Source organism: Oratosquilla oratoria, chromosome 40 (assembly GCF_046742065.1).
Source record: "Oratosquilla oratoria isolate Oo_2021 chromosome 40, ASM4674206v1, whole genome shotgun sequence".
In the NCBI taxonomy this organism is placed as follows: domain Eukaryota; kingdom Metazoa; phylum Arthropoda; class Malacostraca; order Stomatopoda; family Squillidae; genus Oratosquilla; species Oratosquilla oratoria.
Window position 1 is genome coordinate 31,972,847 of NC_134816.1, and position 16,119 is coordinate 31,988,965.

The 16,119-nt window shown below is 39.7% G+C and overlaps 1 protein-coding gene across 6 annotated transcripts; it reads left to right on the forward strand.

The window, feature by feature from the left end:
* Positions 1 to 711: 711 nt before the first annotated feature.
* On the forward strand, positions 712 to 15,757 carry LOC143020757 (uncharacterized). 6 transcript variants are annotated; one of them, XR_012965929.1, is made up of 7 exons: positions 712 to 861; positions 12,482 to 12,561; positions 12,652 to 12,872; positions 12,953 to 13,425; positions 13,536 to 13,610; positions 15,400 to 15,523; positions 15,618 to 15,757. XR_012965929.1 is itself a non-coding variant. In XM_076177483.1 (7 exons), the coding sequence occupies exons 3-7, from the start codon at positions 12,546 to 12,548 to the stop codon at positions 14,080 to 14,082; spliced, it is 828 nt and encodes a 275-aa protein (XP_076033598.1). In that variant the 5' UTR covers positions 745 to 861; positions 7,897 to 8,102; positions 12,482 to 12,545; the 3' UTR covers positions 14,083 to 14,287. The 6 variants fall into 6 exon arrangements, 4 of the variants coding, with proteins under 4 accessions (XP_076033597.1, XP_076033600.1, XP_076033598.1 ...); XM_076177483.1 differs by lacking the exons at positions 15,400 to 15,523; positions 15,618 to 15,757 and adding exons at positions 7,897 to 8,102; positions 14,040 to 14,287 and having other exon boundaries at positions 745 to 861; XM_076177482.1 differs by lacking the exons at positions 15,400 to 15,523; positions 15,618 to 15,757 and adding an exon at positions 14,040 to 14,287.
* Positions 15,758 to 16,119: the final 362 nt, after the last annotated feature.

Here is a 16,119-nt window from a genome sequence, read left to right on the forward strand (position 1 = left end):
TGACTTTCATCCTTGCTAAATCAAATTGTCAAGCAGCAGCCATGATTAAAATGAATACATACATTTTTAGTGAAACACCCAATTAGAAGTTGTACGGACACCTGCAAAAAAAAAAAAAAAAAAATGAAATGAAAATAAACTTAATGCACTAAAAAAGTGGACATGTGTAAATCAAAAACCTGTTTTATATTACCTTGATAAAATAATATTCTAGTTCATTTGAATAACCTTCACATGTACTATGCTACTATTTACAGAAATTAATATCTCTAAAGGGAATGCGAGTTTCCGGCACAAAATGGCGCCAAAATATTCGAATTTACTGGAACCTTGAGGCAAAAACTAAAATGATTTAAAAAATAATTATACACTTGTTATTTGATTAATACTAGTTGAACATTCTCGAAATGTTCTTGAAGCATGTTAGATTGCAGCTATTTTGAAAATAAAAGTTATGAGTAATATTCGGGCGGGAATTTCAGAACAGACGAATAGAACAGTGTACTCACAGTGTGGATGCTGAGAAGTGCCATGTTTTTCTGTACATTTCAATAAAGTGAATCATAGAGCCAATAATTTATTCATATTATATCTAAAATATTTGTAACCATATTTTATTATATTCTATATTAATAATATTAGTTAGTAACAGTATAGAAAAATAACTTTATTCGTTTGAAAATGAGACTTGGCACCGCTGTTAAAGCTTTGACATCTGATTGGCCGAGAGGAAGCTTGGGTTTTACGTCACCGACACAAGCGGCGTCACTTCAACACAGCCATCCTTTCATAGCCGGCTATAGTTTGGGTTGGCTTGGTTCCTCAAACCTCGGACCTGGTCTTGGCGTTTAGGCGTCAATAGTAAGTGATAATGAAATTTAGTTGTTGCACAGTGTGTCTAGGTGTGATGGTGATTCACGAAATATGGTAGATTTTGTATAAAATATACCGATAAAGCGGTAATAGTTTGATATCCATGAGGGAAATGGTGTCATAATTGCGGAGAGGAAATGTATCGTCTTTTTGATATCCAATGCGAGTGTTTTAACTTTTCATGTGAATATGGGTGGTTGTATTGCAATGTAAATTTACCTTAATCTTGCAACGGATTTATGATGCAAGAGAAATTTTGCGATTGTCTTGATTAAAGTTTGAACAATGGCGGACGCGGGCGTTGTGGATTTGACTTTGTGTTGAACATATCTCCGGCTAACACGTAATTACAGTTGTGGATCGAGAATTTCGGACCAGTATATGCAGGTAGATTATAAGTGGAATCGGTAACGTTGTGTCGAGTGCGTCTATTTTAAGAAATCGTCGATGGTAAGGAATTGCTAAGTTCTGTGCCTATTTATATATATTTTTTGGATGTGAATCTGATCACCAAGGAGCTGTCTTGAATTTGTAGAACATCAGACTCCTTGAAAGGAAGTACTTCTGGCGTTACTCAGTCCGCGTGACTCATTGTCATGAGGCCCCGCTCCTAGCCGGTAACGACGCCGATGCCCTTCCAAGCTTCTTGGCGGGCTACCATGGCGGCGTGATGTAAGCGATAATTCCGCTAAACGGTTCGAATGCATCTTTAAAACGATGGATAATATGTTCCAGGCCCATGAACCAGGTTCTAGAACTTCTATCTACGTATGCACAATTTTTAATTAAGCAGTATGGAAATTATTGTATTGTAGCATTGGTGGAAGATCTAAGCCCAAGGTTGTAAGTTCTAGATTAAAGAGAGTTCAGGAAGCAAAGGATAAAGTGATTGGTAGGGTAAGCATCGGCTTATGTGGCAACAAAGTCTATCTTTACTTTGAGGTCGTAATGCTGCTCCATGTAAACTAAGTGTTGAGATTAATTATCGCAAGAAATTGTGTATTTGAAGAACATTCAAATAGCTACATTACCGAGTGAAGAGGTTGTTCGATGCTGAAAACTGTAGTTCGAATCCCGCAAACGCCTATATTAAACGCTCAATTTACGTTAATTAGTTCCTAAAATTCCTTAACCAAGCGTACGCATTTCATTGAAAATATAGAATATATTGCAATAACGAAAGTGGAAAAATTTGTTAAGTGATGCTTAAATGGCTGAAGTCTACGTCTGGACTTCGCCCATGTCTGTGCCTTAGACTTGGATATGTTTATAATGTTGGAACTTGCTTGTGTGATGCAGGGATTAGGTGTGGTCATGGATTATTCATTTCCAACATTTTTTCCGGCTTTAGATCGTATCTTTTCTGCTGGTGCATAAAGTTGGCAGATCACACTCAGATCGGTGGGCCATGATAATTTCAGTTATAACCAATAATTTTTTTCATGAATCAAGATTTAATGTATCTGAAGGGCCATTCTATTTGTCCAGGCCATATTAATAGTCCTTGGTGTGCAATGTTTTCCAGGAATTCGTGAATTTTGAGTACAAAAGGGCAGTTTGTGTGGACATGCTAGTGTATTATAATTATAGCAATACCAATTTACCTGGATTATGGGATGTTCTGTTCTATTCCTTCAATGTGTATTTCACTTTTTACATTTGAAAGGTCATTTTATGGACTTCTTGGTGATTAGTGATAATGGGATAATGTCTTAAATGCGATTCAAGTTTTACCCAAGATTGGTTTGATATCTGGGTTCCCTGAGTAGGCTCGATCATTTTCAAATATTTTTCAGTGATCAGGTCTTGTTTCTGGTATTGAATTGATATAGGAAGACACCTGCAATAAGGTGTAGCTTACAAGTTTTCATGGGTTAATATGCTGGTGTACCTTAGGTTAGGTGTACCTGGCTAAGCAGTAACCTTTTTTCCAAGCAACGACTGATTAACGAGTACACCCAGAGATCTCTTGTATTTCCAGGTAATGAACATTGGTTGTAGTGTGATTTATTTAGGGGGCCATCTGAATTTGTTGTTAACCTTCGACTTGAAGTGGTGACATGGAAGTTAGAAGGACTTCCGTGAGTTTGGTACTTGCGTGGCTGGATGAGATTTCAATCTGTGGTTAATCTTTATATAGGAGTAAGGCCCTTAGATTATTTGCCTTCTCATGGTTTCTGACAAGGAAAAATTACCAGTTGAGATTTTCAAATGTGCAGGGTAACTGCAATTTGTCTTCCTTCATCACAATTTGTTCGAGAAATGTGTATGGAATAGCAAAGTTAGGATACTAGGTTGCAATAGGTCAGCTATTTGAAATTTGTAAATTTCATGTTAAATATCTGGATGAATTTTACCTTTGCCGTACTCGGCTTTGAAGTGGGGTGGAAATATCGTGGTGGGGAACGTATTTAAACATTTTTGTACATTACTAATGCCTGGAAGAATTAGTATGGCCATAGTGTTTGTGTATGGGGTGTGCAGTTGCTGACCTTGTGCTGCGTAGTTTACAATACATCTTTATAGATGTTCCTTGTATTCGTAGTGTCCTTCTCTTAATACCCCCCACCCCACCCCGAAATGAAATATACATGGTGTTGCAGTTGAAACCAGTCTTGCATCATTTGTTAATAGAAGTTATACCCAAGCTTCACAGCTTGGGTCAAGGGCATTACAGTTCATTGCCCCTCTGCTTTATAGTTTTTTGAAAGTGTGCCCAGAACATCTTTGCTCTATGTACCCCTGTGAATTCTTACCTGTTGGATTGCTCACCTTCCTGTACATTGTGTAACTGCCCATACATCTTTTATTTTATGCCACATGCACGTAAGCCAATTGCATGGGTTCACCTTGTCAGGGTAACCCCCAAGTATTTTCCTTGTACTAGATCAATCAGTCTTGGGGTATATGAAATGGTAATATTAGCTAATAGCTGATATAGGAGTGCAAGTAGTATGGGAAGAGGGTGGAGGTCTGTAATCTTTGACTGCCTCTGTTGATTGAATAATTGAAATGTAAATGTACAGTTGCATTCATGGTAGAATTTGCCTCCAAACAAGATCACTACACGCAGATACCAGGTACCCAACTAGCCATGCCATGTGATTAACATACTTTAAGAGACTTAACCCTCCTGCACTGTTGGGTCTTTTGTTTTTAGAGATGGCTTCATACTAGACTTTTCCTGGCTTTATGGGGTTTGTTGGCTAGGCCTGGTAAGAAATTTTCCAGGTAAGGAGCAGCAAAAAGAGTAACATCTAATCTGTTTGGGTCAAAATAACCATTACCTACTTTTTGCTAATTTGTTCCCCTTTATTCACTAACTGCATGAGAGGCTTCTTAAAGTTTCTTTTCAAATGCAGTATGTTTTTTAATATAGAAAAATTATCTTTGTTTACAAGGTATAGATAATAAAATGAGAAAATCCAGAGAATCTTTCCAAGTAAAATTCGTCAACCATGGATAAGTAAGTCTTAACATCATTGTAGCATTGTTGTCTTTGTTGTTGTTCCATTGTTGTTCCTTTGCTTAATGCAATGTTCCTTTTTGTGGTGGTGCTCAAATTTTTGGTCTAAATATTCTTGTGTACAAACATTTTAGTAATATTAGCAAAACTATAACTGTTTGTGTCATGTGCTGACTAGTATTACTCATGATTGTCTCTGCCCCCCCCTCCCTATGTATGTCAGTGTGACTTAGTGTAGAATAACAATCTGATGAGGACCACAATGGAAATAAGCGTACATGCTTTTTGTGTTATCCTCGGCAATTTGCATTTATTATTCCAAACTGTGTTCTTGTCATTATTTGCACTTCATGTACATTGATTCATTGCCAAATAAAGCTGTAATAAGCGAAACGTCGTACAAATAAAGGCTCCGTCCTCGTATGGTGTTTATCTCGTCAAATAAAGTCTATCTATGAATTATGATTCAGATGAAATACTAGTTAGAATAAAGTATCGCATTACACTGAAAGCTATTACCATCAATTCCCTTTTGGGCACTAACGCAAGGAATTTTCTTTGTGCATGTTCCAGAAAGTTTTATGGTCATGAATACTGTGAAGAAAGTGATTCTGTATCCAGAAAGTGATGGTGAAAATGACCATCTTTCAGTGCATGATCATCTCGGTGACTTATGAAGATGAAGAATGGCAGTCTTCCTGTCTAAATTTTCCAGCCAGAAAGGGAAATGTGTTTTATGATGATCACTCTTCCAGCTCACACATCCATTGATACTGACTTTGATGATGAACAGCCACCTTTCTGTGCGAGGTTCACTTCCAAAAAGGGAAATATTGTATGATCGGCAGAAAAAGCAAACATGCCATCAGGAAGGAATTGTACAAGAAATGTTGATGATCAGACTTCTGGTATCACTCGTTATGCAGCTTCATGAATATCTGATGTACCGTCTGCATTTGAATTTCCATTATTAATTTGGAAATGACAATCAAACAAGCTAAATGTGTCTTGGGTTCAGGAGATCTAATTAACCTAGAAAACCTGAAGGCATTTTATGGATTACGGCTTCTAATAGGAGTTTTATTATAAATCTTGCGGAGAATCTTAGGAGTCTTTGGGATGGTGTGTATGGATGTCCTATGTTTCAAGCTACACTGTGTCTTGAAACTTGTATGAAATATTCTAGGTTCATTAGATTTGATAAACCAGAGCTCAAAGGAGGTCCACAGAGAAGCTTGCACCAACTAGAGATGTTTGGAACATTTGGGTTGACTCCCTATGACGTACATGTCGTCAACCGTTACTGTAGATAAGCAACTGGTTCCTTTTAGAGGAAACTGTCCATTTAGGCAGTGTATTCCATCTAAAACTGATATATTGGTATAAAGATTTGGGCAGTATGTGACAGTTATCTGGAATGGCGAAGTTTACACTGGGCATAAAGATAGATCTGTAGAATGAGCAAGGTAAAGAATTGTTCTGTAACTTACAGAAGGGCTTGAAGGTAGAAATATAACCTGGTACAAAATTTTCTGTAGCTTAAATTTAGCTAAGGAACTGTAAAAGCACAACCAAACAATTGTTGGAACTATCAGGAAAAATTGACAAGAACTCCTAGTAGAATTATGCAACCCTAAAGGAAGGACCAGATGTCCCTAGAAGCCTTCTAGAGATATCTGGTCTTTCCTTTAGGATGCCACCTCTTTGACCTTTAAGTTGCAACAAGTCTCTCTAAACTATCAACTACTCAATTTGAATTGTAAAATTCAATTGTCTGGTTTCTTTTTGTCTTTCTAAATTCAATTGTCTGGTTTTTCATCTTTCTCATTATAAGTGGATATCATGCAGAGACAATATGAAATATCTTCATAGTAACCTTCTAGTAAAAGGTTACTATGAAGATATTATTTCGTATTGTCCCTGCATGATAGTCACTTATAGTGAGAAAGACTAAAAGAAACCAGACATAATTGAATTTTACCATTCAAATAGAGGAGTTGATAGTTTAGGCAACTTCAAGGTCTAAGAGGTGTCCTATGGCCTTGTTTGAGAACATAGTGGATGTGTCTGCCTACAGTGCTTTTGTCCTTTGGAATATAGTTGAACTTGACTGAAAAGGAAAAGCTACTTTCAAGAGGAGAACTTCCCCTCATGAATTTGGATTGGCCCTGGTCCAGCCTGTATCGTCTTCAAGGGTATCGTTACCTAGGGTGCCAAATGTCTGGCGAGTTGCTGAAGCTGCAAGACTTATAGAATATAATTCCCAGTCTCAGGAAAGAGACAGCGTTATGTCTTAAAATGACAAGTAACCACATTATTTCTGGTGTGCTGAAAAACTACATGCAATTGGCATGCTGTTGTATTGTTCAAGTGCAATAGTTGCAACATTCCTAACCTGTAAGGTAGGGTGGTCTGGATGGTTAGGTGTGGGGTCGACTCACTTCCACATACCCTGGGCATGCAAAGTAAATTTACTTTGTATGGCAGAGAACTGTTGGAATATGAGACGTCATTTTGACCTGAAACAGATTACAATGCTGGTGAATTACTGCAATTGTACGCAGACTATATATATCGACTTCTAAATCTTGGGAAAGCTATGTAAAAAGACGGCATTATTTTATATGCAAACGAGTGCAAAGTAACGGCAATCTGCCAAAAAAAAAAAACTCGTACATGGAAGCACCATGGTGTCACAATATTCAACTGCAATAATTTCAAATAAACCATTTCTTCAATAAAATAGGGTGGCTGGCAGAGATGGACTCGAGTCTAAATGATAGATTTCTTGCAATGTACCCTGGATATGCAAAGTAATTAAGTATGTATGGCAAGGAACTGTCAGATTTATAATAAGTGGTCATTTTGAATTGGAACAATAGATTTTACAAAATTTTACGACTATAAGGGTTAGATTGTGCAGTCCCCACTGAACTATTAGGGTGAAGTGACCGGTGAGGCAATGGCTCTAATATAATTTGCTTCTGTCCATTCAGATTTGCTGCTTCAAGCAACTAAAGATAATCTGCACTTCTATCAGCTTAAACCTTTTGTTTATATTGTTACCTAAAACTTTTGCCATACATTTTTCTTGGTGCTCCAGCATCACTCGTATTCCACGTCAAGCTTGATATATTCAATCTGGCCCCCTTTTCAGAGTGTCTACTCAAGCCTAGGCTCTGGTCATCCTGTACATGTGCCACATCAAGTTTTGATGAGTAGTTGCCACATTGTGGAGGTGGGGAAGATGCTTGCAATGGAGTTGGTTTGACATTTTGGGTTTGTTGCGGATATCTTGCAATCAAACCATTCTCTTTGCTTCCCATTTTGCAGTGACTGCAGGCAGGTTTAGTACTTCCCCCTCACAGCTTCAATCACTTGAAATATTGGGAGTGAATTATTCCCATCCGAATTTTCCTGCTATACACACCAGAGGACATAGATGTGTGTAGGAAGGGTGCAAAAACCTTGATTCAGGTGTTTGTTACAGGAGCAAGTGTTCTGAATGTTCAGTCTACATATGTTCCTCAGGTGCTGGTGCTCTTTCATAATTACAGGAATGGATACTCTACTAGTGAGAATATGGGGGCTAGGATTAAACACCAGTTGATGCATTAGATCACCATGGATAGAACTTCTGCTGTATATAGAGGCTCATAGCTACTAGTGCTTTCTTGTAACAGCCCAACTGTGAATTGAGGTAGCAAGTCACTGTCCTGCTAGGTATACAATTCCTCCACCACCTGCCTCTGCTAAAGTACTGGTCAGTAATTCACTCCTCCTAGCTTTGTTGAGTGTAGATTGAATTTGTGTAGTTCAACATCATATGTGTAAAGACGAGTGGTAGGGTGGAGAGTTTAAATGCCAAGGATCCATAGAAGTTTTATTACTGGCGTTTTGTCCAACTAGGACTTCTTCACACTGAAGAAGTCTAGTTGGATGAAATGGTAATAAAACTTGAACAGATTCTTGGTGTTTAAACTCTCCACCCTACCACTTGTCATTAGAGTAGGAGGGTGTTCTTGGATATAGGCTTACACCAAGTAAATGCATCATGCAACATCAGTTGCTTTGTATTTTGCCCTCAGAAAGCTGTGCTTGATTAAATCTTAATATATTGGTAGGCATGCACAATTAAATGATCCTAATGTATAAACTGCATTAATACCCAGCCCTGCATATGAATGAATGTACGTTTCCCTCTTAGGAAAATAAAGTAGCGAGGACGGCCATCTCGTGATGATGCACATGTACCATGTCTTTCTGGCAGTTCATTCTTTGCAGCACTGACATCTTTTGATTGGTGTGGTTGTTTCTGCTGTTACTGGGCATCCATGATCTTGAGCCTTAGTTCTGCAGGCACCATGAATGTTTGGAACAGCCTTGTCTTAATGGTCTTTGAACCTACCCAAAGCTTGTTCAATTCTAATGCCAGTGACAACATAGTTCACCTAATCAGAGGCTGTTCCTTTAGTGTTTTCTGTAAAGTGCCGTGGTTGAGTGTGCCTCCATTTGACATTCTGTTCGGCAAAGTGGCCACTTGGTTCTAATGGAGCATGGCACACCAGGTTAAATGTGTAGACACTAGTTAAATTTAGAAATCTGAATTTGTGTACACATTTTGACATTGGATGAATAGGTTAAATTTATCTTTGGATTGACATAACCTAGTGTTCAGCTCAGGCCCATTGGTTGTATCCAGGTCCCATGTGGTTACTGTTTGTCCTCTACTGAATTTTCTCCAGCTATGCCTTTAGCTCGGCAAGTACAAGGTATTGGTGTTTCAGTCCTAGCCCCCCACATTCTTGTTGACCCAAACCAGCCTATTAAAGTTAATCTGTTGAATGTCATTGACAGTGCACTGGCTTACTATCATAGAAAATGGCTACATAGAAGTGTGCTATAATAATCATCCAGCTGCTTAGCCTCGCAATTAAACATACAGGAGGGCTGGGTCAGTTTGTAATGATCCAGGTACATGTTGTGGGTTAGGAGGCACTATACTATGTGTGAAAAAGTGCATTATTGGTGTGGAAGCTTGCTACTTGGTTCTTTTGTTCCTTTGCCACCATAGTTTCACTGCCTGAAAAGGATAATAATAAATTCATGGCTAAATTGGGTGAAATTCACGCCAATCAAAAATAATTACGGGAGAGCAGATCCACAGCACGCAGCATTGCAACAGACTAGCCAACTGAAGTTTGTGCACATCCTTGTGTGTAAACAGATGTGGTGGTGAGAATTTTGCAGTGTTAGCTGTGCAGGGATAGCACTTGAAAATTCAATAGACATAGTATCAATGTTACTCGGTTAAGCCATTAGCCCAGCATGAGACCACCTCATGTGAAATAGTCTGAGGTAATATAGTACTTAGTTTACAAGTTCTTGTTCACTGCACTTGTTTATACAATGTAGAATAGGGTACTCAAGGAATAAAACTGAATTTAGCTAGAATTATATACTAGGCATCACTTGGGTGGCTTGTGCATGCTCTGACTTGCTGTACACAACAGTGGTATATGATGTAGTGTTTAGTCAGGGAAGTAGAAATGTTCGTAATCAGGAATTGATCCGAAAACTCTTGACATGTGTTCTTGAAGCCTCAAGAACATGGAGGATGTCTGAAAGTCTGCACATGAATTCCTGATTGTTCATTTAAATTGCAAAGGGGACTAGTGATGGTTTATTTGGCAGCCAGAGGAAGGCAACTGTATTCCTGTCCTATTGATGAAAATTTGGGCAAGTGTTGGTTTTCCTTAAATTAAGTTACTGTATATATTGAGGTAAAAATTGTTGTAAGGTACAGAGGCATGATTCTCACTTTCTGCTCAATTGTTAAGAGATTGGTGTTCTGGGCTGTAGCATGAGATTGGTATGCTACTGGTTTTGGAGCTTGTATCACAAGGTTGAATGCCTTGGTCCCATCCCACCTGAAATAGTGAATGCTACTGTAATGGAGCTTTTGTTTGTTCTTGACTGTCCATTTGGGAATGGGTAACCATGCAAAAGGTACAGTAGCCATTCAATAACTCATGCATTGTCTGGCATGTTGGCAATTACCAAATCACCAGCTTGGGATGAGTAGAGCTCGTCACATTTGTGCAGATCTCGTGAAACCCTTGTGCTGTTGGACCAGTTTGCCTATTATAGTTTGGATGTTCTGTGGGAGCTTCTGAGCCACTTCAGTGGCTAGTTTATTTTCAATTTTAGATACCTTGCCATGGTTGGTTGTGCTGTCAGACAGGAAGTAAAAGATTTGTACAGAAAGCACAAGCTTCCTGCAGGCTTCATTAAAGTGAACAAGTCCTTTCAGCTTGTCTGTTGTACATCTAGGTCTCCACTCTTACCTATTGCTGCGTGTGGATGTTCTGGCTCAGGCCATAAACCCATTTTGGGACTTGGCCCAGGTCATAGAACACCAGCAGTTCCCAGAGTGGGTTTGTCCTGGTCCCTAATATTTGCAAAAGGGATGGTTGGAGAGTGTCGAATTAAGAATGTTGGTTCACTTTATAGAGGGATATTGAAATGTTATATTCTTTTGACTTTTCGATACATTGCATACGGGCAAACCTGGTATGACCACACACGTCAAGCTTAGTTTTACTACGTGAGGCGTAGCTGTGTTGACGTACCTTGGAGTTTAATTCCATTTGGTTTCCTACAGCCAAATGCTTGGTAAGCATGGAAGGTATTTGTAATGTGTGGACCATAGAAACTGGCTGTGCCTGGAAGGGTACAAATATCAGGCACAAGGTTAAAGGTGTGACAAGGAGAGATTGGTAGTTCATTACTGGTAAAGGGTCAAAATACCATAGAAACAGTTTGAATGCCGTTGGTTTGAAGAAAGCTTTAACTTTTGGAAAGGACTCCTGAAATTCTCTAGTTATTCAACATACATCTTAATATAGTGTAGAGAGAGAAAAAGAAGCCACTGTATCTACACAATTTTAATGTTGATTATAACCATGCCCACTATTTTTTTAAAGTGCCAAAGCATTAGTCCAAACTACTTTAGAAGTGGTTTAAATATTATTTTTGCAAAAAATTTCTTATTGCAAGTTCAGTATCTAGCGACAAACACCTACTGGCTCTGGCGCTTGGCCTTAAAGCCAAAAATTTCATAAATCAATCTAGCGACAAACTTGTTTAGAATGGCTAGTGAGCATGGCTAAAGAAAATTGCCTCAGCTCTTATAAAGTGAAGTGGATTGGTGTCCTTAAGAGCTACTTATACTGCTTGAATTAGTGTTCTTTCCCGCTTTAAATTTTGTTTTTTAGAAGTACATTTGAGGTGGTGGGTTGCTGTGGTTGATCTTGATTAAATTTTTAGGTTTTGATAAACTTGTAAGCTGTGCTAGATTGCATTTAGTCTTGGTATTTTTTATCATTACTTTGCAGTAGTGCAATCTTGTTGCATGACCCACGTTTCAGTGCCCCAGTATCGTTTAATTTGTCTGCTTCAGCAACACCCGTAGGAAGTAGTAAACTTTTTCTCCATAAAGTGTGAATGTTGCTTCAGATCATTTTGCAAATGTGGTTATTAACACCCACTAAACTGTTTTAGGGTCTTGTCATAGAAGCAGATGTATTACCATGGTTTCGTTTTAGGGCGATTGCTTCATTGTCTGCTGTAAAAATTTGGAGCAGACAGTACTTAAGTCCAAACTAGTTTCTGCATTCACTGCTATTGCATCTAGTGACCCATCCTGACCCTATAATTTCTCCATGTCTTGAACCAGGGAGCACAAGGTGGCAGGCCTTTCCATGGGGAAATTTGTTTGGGAAACTGTGATTGGGTTGACACGGTGACTTGAAAATTTATTTGGTACCGATAACCTAATGTGGACATTTTCTTCATATGTGGTCCCAGAAAATAGCAAGTTGTTGAGGAAGCAAATAAAGCTTCTGCAAGGTTGTAATGTAGCTAATTAGAATGCTTTGGTGAAATTGTGTTGCTAGCCATCATGGTTAAGTTTTGATATGTATATTATTATATATATATATATCCATACAAATTTAAGTTTCCCTGTGCATTTTAGTCTGTAGGGAAGTAATACAAACTGCCGCATGCTGTAGTTTGGTAATGACATCCATATTAACATGCAAACATTCCAATCCTTACCTGGTATTTCCTTTTTAACAGGGGAAACAGCTGTAAGGCAGTAAGTGACTACAGGATCTGACACATCACCTATAAAGGAGACAAGATGACTTCCATGGAAGGTTAGTGTTCTTCGTTTTATGTATTGTGTAGTATATTGTTATACCAAGTCTTATTTTTCAATTGCTGCATAATTTTACTTGTCCTTGCAGGTTCAAAAATGCCTCCCAAAACAAAGATCTTTGTTGGGAAATTGCCACCTACGTGTAAGGATTTTGAATTACGGAAGTTGTTTGAGCGTTTTGGTGAAGTGACTGAGTGCTCAATTTTGGGCAACTATGCTTTTGTACACATGAAGACGGAGGAACAGGCCGCAAATGCCATCAGAAACCTTAATAATTGGGACCTGGATGGTTTCAAGATCAGTGTAGAGGTAAGTTCTTTGGAAGTTGTTTGATCTTGCTGCAGTAAGAATTTTTTAATGCACATATTACATATTTCTTTCTATTACAGCAATCCACAGGTGAAAAGAGAGCAATGGGAGGTGGAATGAGAGGTGGGCGAGGTGGAATGGGCTTTGGACGTGGTGGTCCAATGCGGGGACGCGGTATGGCCAGGCCTGGACCATATGACCGACGACCCCCAATGGGAGATCGTTATGGACCGCCGCCGCCACCCCCAGGACCCCGAGGGCCACCAGGTCCACCCCCTGCTCCACCGATGAGAAATGGTTACTATGATGACTATGATAGACGTGACAGACGTCCTATGCCTCCGGCTGGCGGCATGGACAGACGCCCACCTCCACCAATGGGAAGGGATCCTCCATACAGAGATCACCCATATGATCGCTATGACTCCTACGATAGAATGCCACCTCCACCCATGAGCCGGCGCACTCCACCAATGGAACGTCGGCCACCTCCTCTTGGTTACGACCATCGTGACGACCCATATGGCGACATGTATGGACGGCGATCACCCCCGTATGTATAATGCTCCTATCCCCTTTCCATGTGTGTATACTACTGAAAAACCTCCCAAATCCCTCCCTCCTTGGCGTGTTGCCGTACTAGTCGATTTGTTGCTCCTGCAGGCGTGACATGTATGGAGGACGCGACATGTTCGGACCTCGTCGATCCCCCCCTAGAGGCCGCAGCCCACCACGTCGGTAAGCTTCCCCCACCCCTTAACCCTCCACATATCCTGTCATTACTGAAATACTGAGTATACACACATTTCAATAATGTTGATCATTGTTCTTGACCTTTGTTTCCGGGTACAGGTTTTCAATCTAGTTGCGTCATTATTTTAGTAGAAAGATTAGTAATGAGGAAGCGCATTATTTTTGTTAGTTTGTTTCTGTTTTATATATAATAGATATAATTTTTTGTGTAATGGTATGCTTGGCTTAAACGGTATCCTAGCAGGCGTCTCCTACTGTTCTAAAGATAACGACAAGGTTCTAGTATACTGTATTCCAAAGCAAATCGATTGTTGCTGCACTTATTGCCAGACCTAACTGGGCTGGGATTAGTTTTAGGTACAATTGAGATTTGAATTGGAAATGTTTACAGATGTTTTTCATGTTCTCTTATAGCTACCCCGGTCCTCCTCGTGACATGCCCCCCCGCCGATTTTAGACGCAACGTATGAGTCCTGACAGCGACGTACTTTACACCGATTATCAGATCTTGGGCGAGAAAACATGATTGCTGTGGACTAGCGTTAATATGCTCGGTCTCAATGTCACAATGAACAAAATGCTGAAGCATTTCAGACAAACTGTCGATCCAACTTAATTTTAAGTGTATAACGTACCAATAAATTTTTACTGTAAGTCCTAAAGTGCGATGCTTTCTGTGAATCCTGCGTGCCAATTATAAAACAGCAAGAGCCCCAAGTTCGAGAAGTATTCACCAGCTGGTAAACAGGTAAGACCCAAGCCGACACAGGCCATGAGCGACCTCCTAGTTGTCAACTGCCTTCGTATCCTTGCCTCTTATCCGTCATGTAGATTCTATGTAGGACTTAGACCTTACCTGATGGCGAGACAGACCACCTTGGCGTTATGTGCAGGCCACCTGACTTATTGACCTGACCGCGTCCTAGCTGTCACCTCTCTTTGGGCTAGTGTCTCTTACAGGCCGTGAGGAGCAAGCGAGCGAACAAGCAAGAAAGCGATCAGGCGAACGTGTGCTGGAGCAGGAGCTGCAGCAGGGAAGCTGTAGTTGGCCCAGGTACCTCCGTGGTGCCGAGCCCACGAGCGAAGGGCGGGCCCGTGACAAGCAAACGTTAGCCAGGTCAGCCGTCCTAGTCACATGACGTCAGCCTTGTTAGGGGGCCTCGGTACTCCTTAACCTCGACAACTTGCATGATCCTCTTGCTTACTCTTTTTTAGGCTAAGTACAAGTTGGACTAAGGATAACCTTTGCAAGAAGGAAGTATATCACTTTGTTATTTCACATTGCATTGCTTACGCTGTGTCTCATTTTCCATTTTATTGCCCTCCCAATACTAAGCAGCAATCCAACTTGGCCAACCGAATGCAAGGTGCAAGAAACAATAATTGGTGTTATTTAGCATCATCGTTGTGCTTGCCTGCATTTGGGCAATTATTATAAATTACCCGTTCATATCGTCATTAATGTGTAAATACTTTAAATTGTTAACTGTTATTTTTAGTAAATAGAATTGCGCTTTTTTGTGTCGGAAAATGTCGTGTCTTACACGAATTGACACCTTTCCACGATTCATTGTTCCCAAGCGTGAGAAGAAATGAGCGTTACAGCTATCGATGTTGGACTCGTAAAATATAAACTACCCTTGCGATTGCTAACTCGAAACTCCTTAAAAATAACGTTCCAGTCTTCAGTAAAATATTCGATAAAGTTTAAATTTGGTATTTTCTCCCCAATTGTTCCTCCCATTTCTAGTAGTAACATGTGTTTTCTGTGTAGGTGTGGCATGGGATGAACTCTGAGAGCTGCACATTGCACGTGATATTTACAAGACAACATGCAAAGCTGTTTGCAACAACCATGAGACTACATCACCATCGAGGCTTTGCTGGACAAAGTCTTGGTAAGCATTTAAAGCTTTAGAGTGATTGCACTTTTAGTGGAAAAGATTGGTATTTATTGTTGCAGTTTCATTTCCCTTATTTGCTCCGTTTCAGGTGATGGAAATGAACAGTTTGGCCTGGAACTGGAAGGTTGATAGAGATGGGTATTTGGTTGTAGAATGGTTGTAGTCCATTGTATTTCAGGGATTCTTGCATGTACCTGTATTAGGGTACTTAATAAAGAATTTAAGAACCCCTTGCTCTCATTTTCCTTTGGATGTAGATACTAATGAACAACTTTGAGCACTCCTTATAGCAGTACTGGTGTATTTTTATTCACATGTAGTTACATGAAAGCAAGCAGCCAAAAACAAAGATGGTTAGATGCAGACGAACTGGTTTATTATGCGATGAATGAGCCGAAACTTTTAAGTAACTAGGATGGGTGGTAATGGACATGTACCTGGCTAGTAAGGCACTTGTTGAGCATAGCATTGGTGGGATGAAACTAAAAACTTTTAATATCAAAATTGTTTGCATGAAACGATGTAGGCGTGACTACATTAATGAGCTACCGCAATATTCAAACCGTACCGTGCACTACAGTGGGGATAAG